Source organism: Aspergillus multicolor (genome assembly GCF_047715735.1).
Source record: "Aspergillus multicolor strain CBS 133.54 unplaced genomic scaffold BDW74scaffold_3, whole genome shotgun sequence".
In the NCBI taxonomy this organism is placed as follows: Eukaryota; Fungi; Ascomycota; class Eurotiomycetes; order Eurotiales; family Aspergillaceae; genus Aspergillus; species Aspergillus multicolor.
Window position 1 is genome coordinate 2132250 of NW_027395954.1, and position 18369 is coordinate 2150618.

An 18369-nucleotide genomic window follows, 5' to 3' on the forward strand; every position below is an offset into this window, starting at 1 on the left:
GATTGGGGGCCGATCTCTCGCCTCAGCCGCAATGCAAGCCTTGCTGCCTAATCAATGTCAGCCTTCCCGTTTTCCAGCTCACAATCCACAGAGTATGGACCTTGTCAGACAAGATTTGACCCCACTGGAGTAAGGCAGATTCGGCCATGCGAGCGCCGTTGGTTTTCTCGAACTTCCGTAGGGCTGGAATGTCCGCTGGCTTACTCCGTATTCACGAGCAGTCTGTGGTCATCTGCCCCTCTCTTGCTAGGGCTGAGACTGAGATCCATAAACACCGGTCGGGCCGTCCCATACAGCGACCTGGACTCTTCAGCACTGCTGGAAGTAAGTGGCTTTTGGTCATGGAGCGCTATTTCCAGACACTGTTCAGCTCAAAGTGCGATATGGATCGATCACAGTTACTCTCGGGGACAGTACTGCAAACGTTACCAACATGACCGGCGCATGTGTCTTGCTTCAAGGCTGTGTCAAGAGCCAAGGAGCACGGCGTCTAAATATTCCAACAGTACCCCCAATGAACTGTTTTCCATGAGCTCGGATTAGGGAAATATGTGAATGGAATGCGTGTTTCTCATGAAGCCGCTTATCTGAAGATGTCCATACTTCAGGCTCGTAATGGATCCTTACATGCTTGTTAAGATAAGCTCAGTCGTTGAAACTAGCCCTGTCATCGTCGCCAGTGAGCTGACCATGACAACCGAGATTGGTTCTTCGGCAGCAGGAATCTTCGCTTAGGCGTCCGAAATATAACTTTATCTGCTGAAGAGCGTAGTGCTCTGCCCGGGAAACTAAGTCGTCGGATCTACGTTGACAGCTCGCTCGAGCCAGTTTCGTGCATACAGCTCAACATACGATCTCGGGAGCAACCATCCCGGAGTCAACTTATCATTCCGAAGCTTCTTTTCCCTCGGCTATGACGCTTAAAATCAGCGACTCATTTAATGTGACCGAGTATGAGATATCGCAAACGTTTGAGAGAGGCTCCTGCCCCGCGATGGTGGCTTTCCTTCCTCGGTCCGCACGCCGATCCCCGAGCACATGAAAATAACAACGAAAAGAGAGGAATAGTTTGCTTCACGTTCAGTGGCTGATATGGTTATACAAGTGAAGCTCGCTCGTGGCCTGATGTCGTCATGCGCGTTCATATAAGGCCCCTCAACTCAGCGACCCGATATGCACCTTCATTGTAGTGAACAACAACCATCATGGATCAAAGGATAATCAAAGCCTTGACAAGCGCCAAGCAGATCCCAATCCATACTCTGCTCACAGAGCTTGGGAGGGACACCAGAAAACGCAGGGGTCTTATGGCTGCTTTTCTTGCTGCATACTTTCTCCTCCAACGGTCCCTGCGATACCGACGTCTCAAGCGCCTACAGAAATTATACCGCAAGTACACGACGCGGGAGGAGATGGCCACAATGACGGACCATGACGCATGGGAGATCCAAAAAGGGATGCTGGTGATGGAGTTTCCATCGGCCTCACTGAAGGCACTACAGTTCGCACTGTTCAGGGTACTCGCACTACCTTGCAGTAAAGAGTGTGCTCTAACTTGAACAGACCTACGGTATTCCTACGATCTCCACCCTCCTCCTTAAAACATCGCAATTCTCCAACCCAGCGACGTCCTTCAAGCGGTATGCCGATACAGGTGCCCTGATAGGTCAGTTCATGGCATTCGAGCCATCGTCCGAACGTGCCCAGACGGCCATCGCTCGAACCAAGTTCCTGCATGTCGGATACCGGAGCAGCGGCAAAATCCTTGAAGCTGACATGCTCTATACTTTGAGTCTGTTTGCGCTCGAGCCTATCCGTTTCATTGCCCTGTTCGAGTGGCGGTCGCTTAGTGAACTTGAGCAATGCGCCATCGGCACATACTGGAAAAGCCTTGGTGACGCGCTGGAAATCAGTTTCGCGGATCTGCCGTCAGGACCGCACGGATTCCGCGACGGACTGCATTTCCTGGAGGAGCTTAGGGCGTGGAGTCTCAAGTATGAGGAAGACTATATGAAGCCGAGCCCGTCGAATAAAGAGGTTGCGGATAAGACTATGGACGTACTTGTATACACCTTACCGCGGTTTCTGAAGCCGGTTGGCATCAACTTTGCGTCCTGCATGATGGATGACCGGCTGCGAGAGGCGATGATGTATGCAAACCCCCTAGCGATTATGAATCGCACTGACAAAATAGGTATAATTCGCCTTCTACCGTGTACAAAACTACCTTCGCGTCTATGATGGCCATTCGCAAGTTCTACCTGCGCTACATCGCTCTCCCAAGACTGAACTTCCAACGAATCGACATCTTTACCGATGAACCGAACGAGTACGGGCGGTACTACGTGAATGTGTACGAAGCGATTCCGTACTATGTGAAGCCAACGATTTGGAACCGCTGGGGCCCTGGCGCATGGGTTAGCTGGGCGATGGGGATGCCGCTCCCGGGCGATGAGGACGACAAATACTACCCTCGAGGCTTCGATCTGGAAGACCTAGGGCCAAAGTATTTTGAAGGTAAGGGCCGTAAATCAGTAGCTGAGATTCGCGAACTGCTGAAGAAAGAGCGACGCGGACAAGCCCCGTTTGCCCCTGAACTGCCCAACGCCGAGGGCGCGAAGTATGGGGTTGTTAACCCCGACCTCCCGGGGGCATAACTAGGCTTGAATAATGCCGTCAGTGACAATAGAGATAAAAAGTGTGGTCAGTCTGTCGTCACGACACGGGCGCATCCATGGTTCGCCTAACGTTGAAGTCATACAATGTTTCCTCTCCCTTCAAATCTCTTAATTTATCTTCAGTACTTTTTAAACTCTCAAGATGTCCAAAAGGAACCCCAATGATTTGGACGCCTGGATCTTAGGCAGCGGCATCGCCTCTCTCACAGCCGCCGTGCATCTAATCCAAGAAGCCCACGTTCCTCCGTCGCGCATCCACATCATCGAAACCCTCAACGTTGCCGGTGGCACGACAGTTAGCCATGGAGATGCCCGGAATGGATACGACTTTCGCGCGGGGATGCGCCCGCAGTTTAATGACTTGTGCATGGAAAATCTACTTTCTTTAGTCCCGTCGCTTTCAAACCCAGAGCGCACCGTGCGCGACGAGGTATTGGACTTCGCAAAGACACTCGATATCAAGCCCGCCTTTGAACAGACGCGGTTTTTATCGAAGAAGGGCAATAAGGTGCACGCTGTAAAGGGGAAGAAAATGGCACTCGGCGTTCGCGATCGCATCGACCTGGTCATACTTGCATCCAAATCGGAGAAGGCCCTGGGCAGATCCAGGATATGCGACTTCTTATCCAAAGGGTTCTTTCGAAGTGGTTACTGGCAGAGTCTTGCTACGACGTGCGCTTTCCATTTCTCCGTATAAGAAAGCTTGACTAATAGATGACTGGGTAGTTTCGGCCTGAAGCCCTCGCACTCCGCATCCGAGTTCCGACGGTACCTGCATCGCTTTAACAACCTGCACGACCTGTCAGATCCGCATCTACTGGACTTAGGGAAATACAACGTTCACGAGTCCATCATCGTTCCCATCGCGTATTTTCTGCTAAGCCGGGGCGTGGACTTTCGCTTCAACACGACAATCTGCGACATCATCTTCGCGCACGATAACCCAGCAGACCCAAACGAGCCGACTCGAGTGACCGCAATCCAGACCTGTCCAGCATTGGAAGGCGTACCGCGGTCCTCTATCTGTCCAAAGGACGAAGTGACCATAAACTTAAATCCGGACGACATCGTAATCGTCTCGCTGGGCTCAATCTTCTCGTCCATACTCACTGGAACAAATGCGCACCCACCGCCAGCTTTCGACCCGTCTTCGCTCGCGCTCTCTCTCGACCCAGAAACAGAGCCCAACGCCGAATCCCAGCGCGACTCGGGTATTGAGATCTCGCCCGAGCTCGACGAAAATTGGCTCCTATGGCTGGAACTTTGCACAAAGCATGCTAAGTTTGGCAACGCGTATAACTTCTGCACGAGACTGCATGCCTCGCGGATTGAGTCGTTTACGATGACGCTTTCGTCGACTGAGCTGCTGGAAAAGCTGGCGGATGTCTCCAATACAAGGCCGCTACCTGGCCCCAACACGATCCTGACGCTCTCGGACTCACCATGGCTCGTTACCCTCCGCGTCCCTACACAGCCAGTATTCAAAGACCAGCCGGATGGAATCCATATTGCATATGGCTATGCGATGTCCCCCGAGGAGACCGGAACATACATCACAAAGCCGATGATCCACTGCTCAGGCCGCGAAATCCTCTCCGAGATCCTAGCGCACCTGCAGGTTTCACCAGACCACCCTTCGCACGAGCGTATACTCAACAGCGCGATAACAATCCCGTGCATCCAGCCCCGCGCCACAGCGACGTTCCTGCCTAGGGATCCGACCGATCGTCCCGCTGTCATGCCGCAGGGGATGAGCAATATGGCGTGCATTGGGCCGTTTGTTGAGATCGCTGACGAGGTCGTTGTCACGGCGGATTATAGTGTGCGGGGGGCGCAGATGGCGGTTAGGGGGTTGATGGGGGTTGGGAAGGGGGTTGAGGGGAGTGCTGGGAGGAGGAGTAAGAGGGGGTCTGCAGTGGGTTTGTTGGGGCTGTGAGTCTTTACTACAGTGGGTTGGGGCTGCAGATCCAGACGATATGTAGACCTTTCCTGTCTAGCAAGTAGAAAAGTTCCGGACACGAGTGCGGTGATCTATCAAACTGCAGAAGCCGCGCACAATAGTACAATAAGACATGTGTATGCCAAAAATGTCTTCAAGGTAAGAGGATGAGGTGGCAAGTCGCTCAGCTAGGTCTCTGTCTCTGCCAGCAAGGGAAGGTACATGGACCCGCTGAAGACAGCATCAATATCTCTCTTCCCATCCATAGCCAGCTCAAGCTCAGCCAAGTGTATTCCAACCAATTTCAACGAACCCAAAACTATCACATCGAGCCGCTTTGACCTCCGCAGGACATCCCATAACTCCCAAAGCTGCTCCGCCGTATGCTGTAACCAACATGTGTCAGCACACCTAGTCTACCACACCTATCTTTCCTGCTGCCATGTCGGGGAAATGGAGGTATCATCCTGCCACAATGCCACAGAAAAAAGGGGCCATTACATCACCGACACACATGTCGACACTACATCCCCAAGCGGTGTCGGACCCTGCATGCTCTGTGGACTAGAGCGAGGGCGAGGACAAGAGCAGCGGAGCCCGTCCCCGCGACCAAAACATCGCTGCCTGTTCACCTCAGCAGGCAGGCCTTGCTTGAAATGTATTGAACGTCCGTCGTCCCTCCGGACTATGACTGACAATGGCAGCGATCATCGTGAGATGAGAGCATGGCGGGCGGTCCTTGCGCATCTCGAGGCGGAGAATTGTGGGGGTTTGTTATTTAGTGAGCATGGACGAACGGATGTTCACGTCAGTGGCAGGGCTGGTAGATGCAGGTAGGTTGCATTCTTCAGCGAGGTTTGATGTGTTCGGTCGATGTTGACCAGGGTCATGATATTGCGGGGAATCTCATGGCGAACGCAGAGTGGTGGACGTTGGCGACGACTGTGCAAGCTGCGAGGTAGCACGGAGTCAGTCATGGGGCCCAAGCATTGCAGCAGTTCCTTCCAACCTTCTCGGTATCTCAAGGTCAGCGATAGTTCGTCGAAAACCGCTGTCAGGTGTTGATGTGACGTGGGGGAACCCCGTAGTTTATCTGATGTTCTTGGCGTTTCACAGAGATTGGGGTTCCCACAGGAAGACTTCCTCTTTCGAGGCTGTCGGGGGAATTCCGCAGGCGTTTTCATCTAGGGCTGGGTTTGTGCTTGTATATTGCGGCGCTGGAATTGGTCCCCTTTTCCTGACGATGTTAATAATAGAGGTGTTTGTGCCCCTGTTTCTCCGCAATGCCAGGGGTCGTTTCTTGTTTTGTCGATAGTTCCGGTCTTCGTAAAGGCGTATCGTCCGCTTACCTAACGCGGATGATATATTCGAAGGGACTCGCCGTTGCACAGTTCAATATAATCTCTTGGCTGACAGGTGGTTGAGACGTCAATGCGTAGCAACGTGGTGTCGGGGGCCTGGGTATAAAGAGCACCTGGGTGTTCGTCTCAGGTCTTGCCGATCAGACTGACAAGGTCACAGCACGAACCCTGATCGTCGCAAACCGCAACCATGAAGAAAGCTGTCTTGACCTCGCTCTTTGCGCTCCTCCTTCGCTCAGCCGCCGCGCAGGTCGTGGGTACGCCCACTGGCTTTGCTGCTGGAACGACCGGTGGTGGTAACGCGACGCCTCAGACGCCTTCTAGTCTTGACGAGTATGTTTCTTTTTTTCTTTTGTGATTTGACCCAAGCAAATAATGGAGTAGGCTTGTCGAATGGATTACCGACGACACCGCCCGCGTCATCCTCATCGACCGCGAATGGAACTTCATCGGCACCGAGGGCACAACAACGGGCCAGTGCTGCAGCACGCGCACAACTACCTGTTCGGGCGGCACCAGCGCCGGACAGGCCTCCATCGTCGACACCTGCGATGACGGAACGTGGGTCAGCTGCACGTACGACAACGCCGGCCCGTCGCCCCTCGACGTCGGCAGCAACAAGAGTATCGTGGGCGTCGGCAGCGCCGGTGTCATCCGCGGCAAGGGTCTGCGCATCCGCGGCGGCGCCAGCAACGTCATCATCCAGAACATCCACCTCACCGAGACGAACCCGCAGTACGTGTGGGGCGGCGACCTGATTACCCTCGACGACTGCGACCGTGTCTGGATCGACCACAACAAGTTCTCCCTTGCCGGTCGCCAGTTCATTGTCTCGGGCTGGGGCGCCGCCGGCCACGTCACCATCTCGAACAACGAGTTCGACGGCGTGACGGAGTGGTCGTCTGGCTGCAATGGAAAGCACTACTGGACTTTGCTGCTGATTGGTCTGGAGGACTGGTACACCTTCCAGGGTAACTGGATCCACGATGTTTCTGGCCGCGCACCGCACCTTGGAACTGCCAACACCGATAGCCGCATCTTCTTCCACGGTGTGAACAACTATTTCCAGGATGTTGGTGGTCATGCCTTTGACATTGACACCAACACCTGGGTGCTGCTTGAGGGCAACTACTTTGACTCCGTGACCACCCCGGTTACCGATACCACGTTGTCTAGCGGTGCGCTGGTGTACAATGTGCCCACTGTCGACTCCGCGAGTGCTTGTGTTGCTGACCTTGGGTACATCTGCGAGTGGAACCGCCAGGCGAACTCTGGTACCTGGCCCTCGCTGACGGACCAGGAGGTTCTGACTCAGTTTGCGCAGTACACGGACAGCTTGGTTGACGCTTATGGCGTTGCGGATGTGCCTTCGACTGTTGTTGCCAACGCTGGTGTTGGTAAGGTTTAGTGTATAATATTCCCTTCTGCACCATTATAGCAAGATCATTTAACTCTTGAGGGCATGGTGATGTTGCCTCGTACCTTTCGTTTCTTAACTATTTGAGCCCGTCATCGTCCCTCTTAAGAAGATTCACAATCTGTGCAATGCAGTAGAAAATGGAAACAGTATTCTCGGATAGTCATCACCTAATTGTTGGACAGACGCTCGACGTCGCTGAGAGGGGGAATAGAGACCGAGCTGGAGAATACCTTGGAGCATATTAGTCCGTCAATAGCGTCAGAATAACGCTCACCTGCGTCAACAACGTCATCTCGCGGCCTGACTGTCAATGCCATGAAGCAAACACCCCCTTCAAGGGAAATTTGAGACGAGGCCGGAAGACTGCAATGCAAATGCGCCTACGTTCGGCAAAAGACATTCAAGAGCAACCATTCGGGCCATAATCGAAATAAACACTCATAGACATTGTTCGTTCTTCTTACATGCCAGCAAGTCCGGCGATAGCCAATTTGAAACTAAGTATAATCGCGGTTTTACGCGTAGTTTGCCCGATTGGCCTTGCGGCGCATCCATGCCCGATACACGACGAGCATTGCGATCCCGATAGCGACGATGAACACGATGACAAAAACGAGGACGGGGCCCCGGTTGTCGTTGGCCCAGTTCCTCCGTTCGAGGATTTGCTTTTGCGTTGCGATCGCGAGCGAGTCGAGGGCGGGCATTTCTAGCTTCGTTAGCCTGGGTAGGGTAGTGTCCGAAGGGCTCCGTACTGATAAATAGCACTGGTGTGGTTCGTCTATCTCTGCCTCTGATCACGATGGGGCGGGTAGCATGAATCACTTGATGACGGCCAGGGAGGATGTTTTGCTTGAACGAATCCTCGCGATAATTGATCTGCGAGATGCAAGACGGAGGGAAGAATGAGCGTCGGTGGCATCTCACCGGCCGCGGCGGACATGACGTTGTAGAAAGTCAATCGTATGCAGTCCTGAGCTTGCGACGAAGCTTGTATCGATAACCCCTCTGGGCGAGAGTTCCAGGCTGGCCTTTCATAAGCTCAGGTTTGATGGGGGTTTGTGTGGGTTGCTGAGTTGGTTTGGAGGCGCCGTTGACTTGACGGGTGTTGATCACCAGTACCCATAGCAGCTCCTAGCATCACCGCACATCCAATTCAATGCTACCGTAACGAGATGCGAGGTGGTGCGCGTTATGCAGCCTAGCTAGCAGATCTGGTAGGATGGTGGTTCGAGCACCGGAGATGAGTTCCATGTCGGAGATGCGAGGACTGATCGTTGACGAAAGTTTCCAAGGAGGAGGACCGTGGAAGGTGACACAACAGAAAAGGAAAAGACCGATCGGCATCACGAGTCTTGGCAAAAGTCATGCTTTCCCCTTGCGGAGGTTCGACTCCTCCCCGCCATTCGCCCGCTCTTTTTCTCCATCTCCCAACAACACCTCTCAGAGGCTCTCATATGTCGGCCCTCCAACACACCGACGATGAACCACCTTTGAGCGCCGAGTCAGCATCCCACTCCAAACGCATGGATCCTGAAGCCATACCTTAAAATGCAACCTCTGCGGCTCGGCCTCGTATTTCGGTGGTGTACCGCCAATCAAGGAGCTTGCCAACGCTCTTGATCTGCAATGCCACCCACTGCGTTTGATGCGCGGGAAAGGGCTGGGCAAGGACCTGGGTCATGATTTGACGGAGGGCTCTAGGGATGCGATCCCTTCTCCCACAATGGCATGGGTTCGACGGTGCCTTGCTGCAAAAGGAATCGCTTTTATGCCAGGTTGAAACGTGCGTCTCTCTAAAAGGGCAATATGTCTCAGCCTCAGGTCGTTCAAATCTCGCCCACAAATCTCCAGCGTCCCGACTCCCCAGACAACGCGACTCGTGCGAGGGAATTTTGTGTCGGCTGGAAAATCTTACCGAGACGCGAATAATGGCTCGTTCCTCAGTCCTCTGGATGGCGTATCTAGCGTCGGCTTTATTCTTGTCCAGAGCTTCTGCCTGGACCCTCCTCTGGCGGAACGAGACAACCCGATCCTCGGTCGAAGACGGCCAATCTGCTCAAAACTGCACACAAATATGGCATCAGAAGAATGAAGAGTTCTCATGGGATCCAGAGGGTCCATGGTGCCTCAAATTCTACTCAGACAACACCTGCGAGGACAGCAACGGGATAACATGCGAGGGCTACAAGTGGAAGCAACCAGCGTCGCAAAACATCTCCGCGTTCTCGGTGTACCCTATGCCACCTGCGTCTGTGACCGCGTTTGGATTTGCCTCGAGCACTGCTGTTCCCAGCACCACTGCAACCGCGACACCTTTGCCTACCAACGCAGGCGCCGAGCAAACAGAAGTAACGGAAGAGGTTTCCAGCGACGACAGCAGCCTCTCTGGCGGTGTTATTGCCGGTATTGTCGTCGGTGTCGTTGTAGCTGTTGCTTTCCTCTGCGCAGCATGTTTCTATCTTGGCCGTCGCACTGGGAGGAAAGCCGCAGCCGCGGCGGTAGCTGCGACTGCAACTGCCAACGCCGTACCGCGATCCGACTCGCCACCACCAGCTCCATTGGACACAAACACAGACCTGTCATCACCACCTTCAGAAGATGTCAGATCGAGTCCGACGCTGGCGGTACCGGATCCAACGATCGCCGAGCTACCGAAACCGCCCACGGTCGAGATTGAGCACGTTCAACCACCAGCAGACCACCAGCCTCCGAATGGGACGCGGATGATCGAGCTACCGGGTTTGAATCCCGAGGTCGAACTCAGCAACACTCACCAGGTACAGGAGATGGGCGTCATGCAGCAGATACAGGAGCTTGAAGGGCACGGGTTGGAGCGAAGGGTTCTATCATGATACTAGACTGTCCCTACGAAGATTCAATGCTTATTTTTCGCTTCGTTGCGACAACAATTCGTCCGCCGTTGCTTTTGCATCCATGATTGCTCATGACACAGCTTTCCAGCGTCTCTTTACAAAATGTATAACTGATTCATTACTTCGCAAACAGACTTCCTCCACATCATAGTTCCCTTTAAATCTTTCCGTTGATAAATTGGGCATGCAAGCCGCCTGGTCGTGGAACCGTTCCATTATAGGACGAATCCTTTAGCCTGCGATTCGGGGTCGATTGAGAGGAGCCTAATCGGCCGGCGTGCGGACCCTTTCGTTTGCTAGGCCTTGCAGAGAAGTCTGCAGATCTCAGGTGTCTCTGTTTGTCTGCCTTGCTGTAGGCCTGAATTAATTTCGGAGTAGTTTGTGTAAGCACTTCATTCGTTTGCCTTTCCACTCGCAGGGAACTCCTAGTTCGGTTTGTAACCGATGAAACTTCACGATCATCAGAATCTGTGCTACTGCGACAATCCGATATCATTTGTTGGTAGAACTGGGGGGTTACTGGCAAATAAGAATATATACATCTCCTAGCCAGATGATAGCAAGCTCACATTTCTCCAAAATTAACATTATTGTTTGGCATAATAACACATCGGCTTGCGATATACTCAATCAAACTAGGCCATCCTTGAACATCGCAGCCGATTATTAAAACAAAAAGGGTATCAAGACACAAAATCACCTCGACACCTGCTGTCCTGGCTGAAGTCGCTGCGGATGCACGACGACATGGCCACTCCCATGGTACGTAGCAAGAAGGTGGCCGCAGCGGCCACAGTGATGGTCTACGTCCTTGAAAGCGGCAACGAAATAGGGTATGCACCCAATGCAAGCGCAGCAGCAAAGTACAGCTGCCCAGCCACTATAGACCGCATTAGTCAAATGTCCAATCTTTCTCAGCGAGAGATAAAGGGACAATGAGAAACGTACTGCGTTGTCTTCCCATTCACCGCCTCGGTGCGCGTCATCTCGCGCTGTCCGCAGACGGGGCAGTCGACGACCTGGGGAGTCCGTTGTAGGGCATGTAAAGGGAAGGCCGTCGGGTATTGGCTGGGTTGCAGGTTCTGAGGTGCTGGGTGGTAGGCTTGCGGCGGGTACATGTGCGGGTTGGGGTTTGAGGAGTCGATTGGGGGCTTTGTTGTATCTCCTCCATGATAGCTTGTTCCGTATTCCTGGGGCGGTTGTGTTTGATGCTGGATCTCGGGAGGAGGATTTGTAGGAGCTCGAGGTGGCTGCGAGCCTTGCTGCGTGATGGGGGCTGGTTGCTCGGGGTGTCCGTAGCTGGGGGGTGCCTGGCCCTGGGATTGTGGCACTGAAGGTGGTGATTAGTTTATCTCTGGAGGTATAGTGATTCTCGTTAGATGAGTACGTACCGTAGTTTGCTTTTTCCGACATCTTGGAGTTGGGAGTTCAAGAGCTTGACGTCCTTAGAAAATATCAAATCGAGGAGTCGGAAAGTAGAGAACTTAAAACGAGGAGAACAAAAAGTCCCCTCAGCTTCCATCTGCAAATCTTATAGGGTTCAGCATCCTTTGGACCTGCGGCTGCATTGTCTCAAAATAGTCCAGGCTGCGCCCGGTCTCGCCACAGATACGAGGCAGCAGTGATTCTCATAGGATGACAGGAAGGGCTGTGCAACCTAAGCTCGGATTTTGTAGGCATCCAGGCCCATCAATATTTGGTTGTCGATTCAGCCTCGTGTCGGTTGGATCTGGTTCCACCGGAGGGGGCTATACTAGCCGATCCACAGTGACATTGCGGAGGCCCCAGAGCTTGAAACATGGACCCTGCGATCGTAGAACGGTTGGCGCGAGTATACTTGTATGCCAGTCAGTACAAATCAGTTTCATCTCGTGAAGGATACAGCCTGACTGCTCGCTGTTGAGGTGAACGCAAAAGCGACAAAGCCAGCGAGTGCGAGGCAGTTGTGACAATGGCGATGCTCGGGCTCGGCGCCTCGAAACACGAGGAGCGGCGAACAGCAGGTAAGCTTGTCATGGCAGTGAACGAAGATCATGATCTAGTTGCATGGCTCCTCCATCAGACGACTTCATCATTGATGTAAATCCCTTCGTATTAATGGCAAGTGATAATTGAAGGGTGGCGACTCGAGAGGAAAGAATTGCCGACGCTTGCGGTCGCGTCCTTATGCCTCAGGCACTAGATCTACTTTGGGCTTAGCGCCAGGCACCACTTCCTCTCTCTTCTTCCTCGGTCCAATTGCACTTTCACCTAGCGACCACATCAGCAATGAACTGAGTCGCGTTTCCTTGCTAAACGGATCTTGCTCGCTGAGTATCACTGTTAATGAATCTTTTTACCTACTATGATTTGATTAGGCCGGGATGGCGGGGTTTCATGCGACTTGACCGCATTGGCTCCAGCTCACGGTATTTTGCTGGCTTACTTCCCCGCACAGCACCAAGCTGCCAAGGTACCTAGCGCTGCAGATGACTGCCGAAGGACCTTCATCCTTTCTGTATGCCAGTGGCCACAACGCCAACTATGGAGATAAGCTACTGCCAACAGGCTAGCTGGCAGCCACAAACTCAAGTAGCCGGTACCTGACGTCGGCTGTATTGCTCTACCCAATCCTCGAAGCGAAACCTCAACCATGCAGTGTCTGAGAATCCGGTTGGGTCATGTCTCTTACCCCATCCATTACCTCGGGATATTTACCCCGCGGGGAAAGAGTCCAGTGGAGAGATCAGTAGACATACAAAATCTACTCACCTCCAGATCAACAGACTGCTGGACATTCCATGTTTCCAGAGTCTCACAATGCAGCAAGTTGATTTCTACCATGTTCTACGAGCCGCCTTCGTGGTCTTTTTTTGCTTGTTCCTCTTCGGCTACAACCACGATGTAGTAGGAACACTCGTGTCTTTCGACGCTGTCACAGAAATTTTTCCTTAGCTGGATACGGTCCATCCCAGTGGCTTTCTGCAGTCACACGGATTTGTTATACAAGGGGTATATGCCTCATCATTTACGCTTGGATGCGCTGCGGGGTCCGCTTTCTGCTCTTTTGTCGGGGACAGACTTCGCCGGCGGAAGACAATATTTGTCGGCTCCATCCTCACACTCATCGGTCAAGCACTTTCCTTCTCTTCATTTCAACTGCCGCAGTTGTTTATTGGGCGGATCGTAACGGGCAGTGCGTCGGCATACTCTCGACAATTGTTCCGGTCTGCCAGTCGGAATGCTCGCCGGCCACCAACCGCGGTCGACATGTCGTGGTTAATGGTATATTCATCACCTTTGGATGCACTGTGAGCTATTGGCTTAACTTTGGCTTCTTTCGCATCCAGACGCACGATGTAGCGTAGAGAGTCCCCCTTGCCATCCCAGGAGTGTTGTCTACTGTCCTAGGTGCTGCGATATTCTTCTTTCCCTTGAGAGTTTTTTGACTTACCTCAGGTCTATTATCGCCTTACTTGAAGGTTTGTTGAGTTATTTCTCCGAGACGATGAGCGGAATCGATAGCCAGAGCCCAGCAGGCGACGACAAGCATGGACGTTCCACTAGACGGTGTCCGACTCTTCGGACGCATGCTTCCAGGGCATGCAGCCATTGGCTACGGGTCTTGGAGTAGCACTCACACGGTCCAATGAAATCATGTAGCTGCGCTTGTGGTCAAATATCACTTCTCTGATTGGTGGAAGCAACTTGGCAACCGAAGCTTCGGCAAAGCTTCACGGCTCCACTTCCATGCTCGGTGTTGCTTGTTCCTGTGCGGCGGTCGTCGAACCGGGATAGGTGCCTACGATAAGTAGCTGCACACGTGGGCTGGGTCTCCACGCAAGATAGATTAGCAGCCGTCCCGGTAGAGCAGAATTCCTGTTAAACTCGGCAATCGGTGCATGTGCGCGCAAACCTGGCTCTCCATTTGTCCGCGAGAGTTGGGGTAAGTATCTGCCATCGCGCCATATCGCACGCTCAATGATCTATAAAAGCGTACCAAAATGGCCGTAGAATGGACGGTTGACCAGGACATCCAGCCTCCTCACAAAAGCCCACCATGAAGGCCAACACTTTGGTGCCCCTACTCGGCCTCTCCGGCGCCGCTGCCGCCGCCGCCGTTCCTCGAGCCTCTAGTAGCCAAGCTCCCTTTGGTTACGCGTCTGGATCCAAAGAGTCCATTGCCAACCTCAAGGACAAGATCGAGAACGTTGTCTGGATTCTGCTCGAAAACCGCAGTTTCGACAACATCCTCGGTGGCGTCAAGCGCAAGGGTCTCGACAACGTCATCAACAACGGTCCATTCTGCTACCCGCAGAATGTGAGCGACCCGAGCAGCACCCAACGGTGCAGCGTCTACAAGGACTTTGACTCAGTCAAGCATGACCCCGACCACTCGATCACGGGCTACAACATGGAGCTCTACGGTACTTACCAGCCCAGCGATGCCGCCATCCGCAACCGTACGCTCAAGCCGAGCATGAATGGCTTTGTCCAGCAGCAGCTGGTGCACCATGAGGGCATGGATCCCAAGGTGGCGACAGAGGAGGTGATGGGATACTACTCCGAGGACGAGATCCCAACCCTCGTCAATCTCGTTGATGACTTTACAACCTTCAACTACTGGCATTCATGCATTCCGGGTGTAAGTTCCCGAGCTCCATTCGCTGAATTTTCCAACACTGACTGAATAGCCCACAAACCCCAACCGTCTCTGCGCCATCTCCGGCACATCAGACGGCCACGGCGAAAATGACAACAGCTTCGACGTCTCTGGCGTCGACATCTCCAGCATCTTCCAAGTCGCCAGCGAGCAAGGCATCAGCTGGAAGAACTACGACGGCACCAACGGCGACTTCCTCCCTGACGCCCTCTTCTTCAACTGGACGGCCGAAAATGCCCAGAGCAGCGTCGTCCCCCTCGAGAACTTCTATCAAGACGCCTACCTCGGCCTCCTCCCCCAGCTCTCCTACATCAACCCCTCATGCTGCGACCTCGACACAAACTCCATGCACCCCTCCGGCAACGTCTCCTTCGGCCAAGTCCTTATCAAGCAAGTCTACGACGCCGTCCGCACAGGTCCTCAATGGAACAAGACCCTTGTCCTCCTGACCTTCGATGAAACGGGTGGGTTCTACGATCACGTCGAGCCCCCTCTAGCCATCCGCCCGGATAACAAGACGTACGTTGAGACGGCAACCGATGGCAGCGAGTACACCTTCACCTTTGACCGTCTGGGTGGGCGCATGCCGACGTGGCTTATCTCGCCGTACACGCCCAAGGGACACATCGAGGACTTCGGGATTGACCCCGTTACGGGCAAGAGCGCTTCGTACAGTGCGACTTCTGTTCTTAAGACGTTGGGGTATCTGTGGGATCTTGAGGACTTTACGCCGCGCGTTGAGCACTCGCCTGCTTTTGATCATTTGATTGGGCCGAGCTTGAGGAGTAGTCCCAAGACTTTGGCGAATCCGCATACCTTTCCTGATGCCGTTTAATGAGAGCGAAAAAGGTGTGTTTAGAGTCATGCTTCAGCTCTTACGATACGGGTTTGAATATTTCGGGCAATGATTTTGCTCTTCTCATTTTCGTTTGGTCTTGATGACTTTTTATAGAAAGACCTCTTTGGATTCTGGACTGAAGAGAACTTGTGATAATATTGTACTTATGAGAGAGACAATAGATGATGAAGTATATAGCTGCTAGAATCTCATGAATCAATAAGCAAGGTTGTTATCACAATGGCGGGATATCGGTCAAAAACTGTATATATATCTATACGTTTCGAGGACCTTCGCGCTCTAGAGCCTCCACCCTCTGTGGGTAAATAAATCCAGAGCGAAGCGGGAAAAACGCAGCTGTTTCCGAGATTCATCCGGAAAACTTATTTCCAGCACCTCGCCTTCAAATCCTTGTTTGATCTTCCATTATATTCCCAGCGACGCGTCCGCACGTGACTTTCCGGGTCCTGCAGATGCACGCGTTTCCGTCTCCCTCTTCTTCCTCCAAAGCTCGAAGTCTTTTTTTCAGATACTACAACATATTGACGCAAACTATAAGCTTTGATTACAACTTCGGAAGCGAGCTCTTGAAGGTATGCTATGCCTGTCAAATATCAACCAGCATTATCGCGTCGCCTGGATTGCTGCTAAGGTAAGAAACACAGGTACCGGTAAGGGACGCGGGGTAAACGGCACTACGAACTGCGAATTTCGGCCGTTGAACTACATGACCGCATTGACCGAATATGTCCATTCGCCAGTCAATAGATCGATCCATGAAATGCAGCCTGGTCAACAAAGAGCTATCCGAGGAATCGGCCAACGCTCCGAACACAGGGCGATCGGATGATCTCCGACCGTCCACCGCGCATCCCACTGCCCCGCCTCCACATTGCGTGTGCTCATCTCTTAAAGAGTCGATTGAAGCATTCGGATAACTGTGAAATTCGCAAACTCCTCAGCATCAAACATCATGTCTAAACCATCGATCGGCTTTGTCGGCCTCGGCGCCATGGGCTTTGGCATGGCCACCCACCTCGTCAAGCAGGGCTACCCAGTGCACGGCTTCGACGTCTTTCCAGCGTCCATTGAGCGCTTCAAGGCCGCTGGCGGCATTCCTGCCTCTTCACTTCGAGAGTCAGCGGAGGGAAACGGTTTCTACATTGTCATGGTTGCGTCGTCGCCGCAGGCACAGGCAGTACTCTTCGCGGAGGACGGTATCGTGCAGCGTAAGTCGGATGATCAGCTAACAAGCGACAAGCTAACAACGTCCAGACCTCCCCCAAAACGCAGTTCTCATGCTCTGCTCCACGGTGTCTTCCATGTACGCGCAATCCGTCGTCACCGAGCTCCAGAACCGCGGCCGCGGCGACATCCTCTTCATCGACAGCCCCGTCTCCGGAGGCGCCCTGCGCGCCGCAAACGGAACCCTCTCTATCATGGCCGGAGCATCAGATGAAGCCCTCAACGCCGCGCGCGACATTCTGCAGGAAATGTCAGACGAAAGCAAGCTATACCTGGTTCCCGGCGGCGTCGGCGCAGGCAGCAACATGAAGATGGTACACCAGGTCCTTGCGGCCATTCACATCCTCGGAGCGAGCGAGGCCATGGGCTTTGCAGCGCAGTTGGGCCTGAATGCGCGGGCGACGGCCGAGAAGATCCAGTCCTCGGACGCGTGGACGTGGATGCACGAGAATCGCTTCCCCCGAATGGTGGAGGAGGATTGGAACCCCGGCGCCAGTGCATTGACCATTATTCTCAAGGATGCTGTATGTCATGTCATTCTATGATTACCCCGCACTGCAACTGGCTACTGACTAAGTATCAACCTGCAGGGAATCATAACTACCACCGCGCGCCAGCAGCGCTTCCCAACTCCGCTCTGCTCGACCGCCGAACAGATCTACCTTTCTGCTCTACTTCATGGCTGGGGTCCGAAGGATGACTCGGCCATGGTCCGACAGTACTACGCCAAGCCCCTCTCGGAAGTCTCCGTGTCCCCCGCCGCCGACGCCGAGGCGGCCACCGAGCTGGTGCTGGACTTTATGCGGGGCGTCAACCTTGTCGCTGCTGCGGAGGCTGTCGCTTTCGCGCGGTATCTCAACGTCAATCTTGCGATGTTCCATACTCTGGTCAGCCAGGCTGCTGGTGCGAGCAAGGTCTTTATTCAGCAAGGATTGGAGATGATTGAGGGGCGGATTGGCGATAAGGCGCCCGCGGGTGCGGAGAGCGTAGACCAGGTCGCTGCAAAGCTGGAGGCGGTTGTACAGAAGGCGCGAGACCTTCACTGCCCACTGCATCTGGGTAATGCGGCGCTGAATGTCCTGTTTATGGCGCAAAGGCATGGATCTGGATACCAGAGTAGTACGAGCGTTATTTGGGTGTATGGACAGTGATAGCAGTTATGATGTAATATGAATATGAGTATGGCACCATTTTATTTTCAAGATATTCTTCGCTTGTAACCGCCATCTCGCATAGAACAGCGAGATTCGAAGATAGCAGCGGAGCTCCACGGGGTCGCACTCGGTGGGAACGCCGGCCAGTCCACTCTGACAACCGGTCGGACCAACTCCGGTGGGGGGTTGCAACGCGGGGTGGTTATAAACAACTTTCTT

The 18369-nt window shown here is 53.4% G+C and overlaps 7 protein-coding genes across 7 annotated transcripts; 5 read left to right on the forward strand and 2 right to left on the reverse strand.

The window, feature by feature from the left end:
• Positions 1 to 1205: 1205 nt before the first annotated feature.
• BDW74DRAFT_165935 (oleate hydratase) lies at positions 1206 to 4614 on the forward strand (the record flags this gene model as incomplete). Its single annotated transcript, XM_073726482.1, has 5 exons — positions 1206 to 1517; positions 1564 to 2150; positions 2195 to 2620; positions 2832 to 3243; positions 3418 to 4614. 5 exons carry the CDS (start codon positions 1206 to 1208, stop codon positions 4612 to 4614), a joined length of 2934 nt encoding a protein of 977 aa, XP_073588247.1.
• A 1554-nt stretch (positions 4615 to 6168) lies between these two features.
• BDW74DRAFT_174725 (polysaccharide lyase family 1 protein) lies at positions 6169 to 7386 on the forward strand (the record flags this gene model as incomplete). Its single annotated transcript, XM_073728094.1, has 2 exons — positions 6169 to 6311; positions 6363 to 7386. 2 exons carry the CDS (start codon positions 6169 to 6171, stop codon positions 7384 to 7386), a joined length of 1167 nt encoding a protein of 388 aa, XP_073588248.1.
• A 527-nt stretch (positions 7387 to 7913) lies between these two features.
• Positions 7914 to 8338, reverse strand: BDW74DRAFT_174726 (uncharacterized protein; the record flags this gene model as incomplete). The annotated part of the gene is made up of 2 exons (XM_073728095.1): positions 7914 to 8104; positions 8323 to 8338. The coding sequence occupies 2 exons, from the start codon at positions 8336 to 8338 to the stop codon at positions 7914 to 7916; spliced, it is 207 nt and encodes a 68-aa protein (XP_073588249.1).
• Positions 8339 to 9326: 988 nt separating this feature from the next.
• On the forward strand, positions 9327 to 10250 carry BDW74DRAFT_174727 (uncharacterized protein; the record flags this gene model as incomplete). The annotated part of the gene is made up of 1 exon (XM_073728096.1): positions 9327 to 10250. One exon carries the CDS (start codon positions 9327 to 9329, stop codon positions 10248 to 10250), a length of 924 nt encoding a protein of 307 aa, XP_073588250.1.
• Positions 10251 to 10738: 488 nt separating this feature from the next.
• BDW74DRAFT_146765 (LITAF-like zinc ribbon domain-containing protein) lies at positions 10739 to 12388 on the reverse strand. The gene is made up of 3 exons (XM_073723412.1): positions 11663 to 12388; positions 11220 to 11601; positions 10739 to 11151 (listed from the first exon to the last, which is right to left on the reverse strand). Exons 1-3 carry the CDS (start codon positions 11682 to 11684, stop codon positions 10968 to 10970), a joined length of 588 nt encoding a protein of 195 aa, XP_073588251.1. The 5' UTR covers positions 11685 to 12388; the 3' UTR covers positions 10739 to 10967.
• A 1922-nt stretch (positions 12389 to 14310) lies between these two features.
• Positions 14311 to 15748, forward strand: BDW74DRAFT_187599 (putative phosphatidylglycerol specific phospholipase C; the record flags this gene model as incomplete). Its single annotated transcript, XM_073731516.1, has 2 exons — positions 14311 to 14895; positions 14945 to 15748. The coding sequence occupies 2 exons, from the start codon at positions 14311 to 14313 to the stop codon at positions 15746 to 15748; spliced, it is 1389 nt and encodes a 462-aa protein (XP_073588252.1).
• A 589-nt stretch (positions 15749 to 16337) lies between these two features.
• On the forward strand, positions 16338 to 18147 carry BDW74DRAFT_187600 (uncharacterized protein; the record flags this gene model as incomplete). Its single annotated transcript, XM_073731517.1, has 3 exons — positions 16338 to 16980; positions 17027 to 17520; positions 17587 to 18147. Exons 1-3 carry the CDS (start codon positions 16725 to 16727, stop codon positions 18145 to 18147), a joined length of 1311 nt encoding a protein of 436 aa, XP_073588253.1. The 5' UTR covers positions 16338 to 16724.
• Between the last annotated feature and the right edge of the window lie 222 nt (positions 18148 to 18369).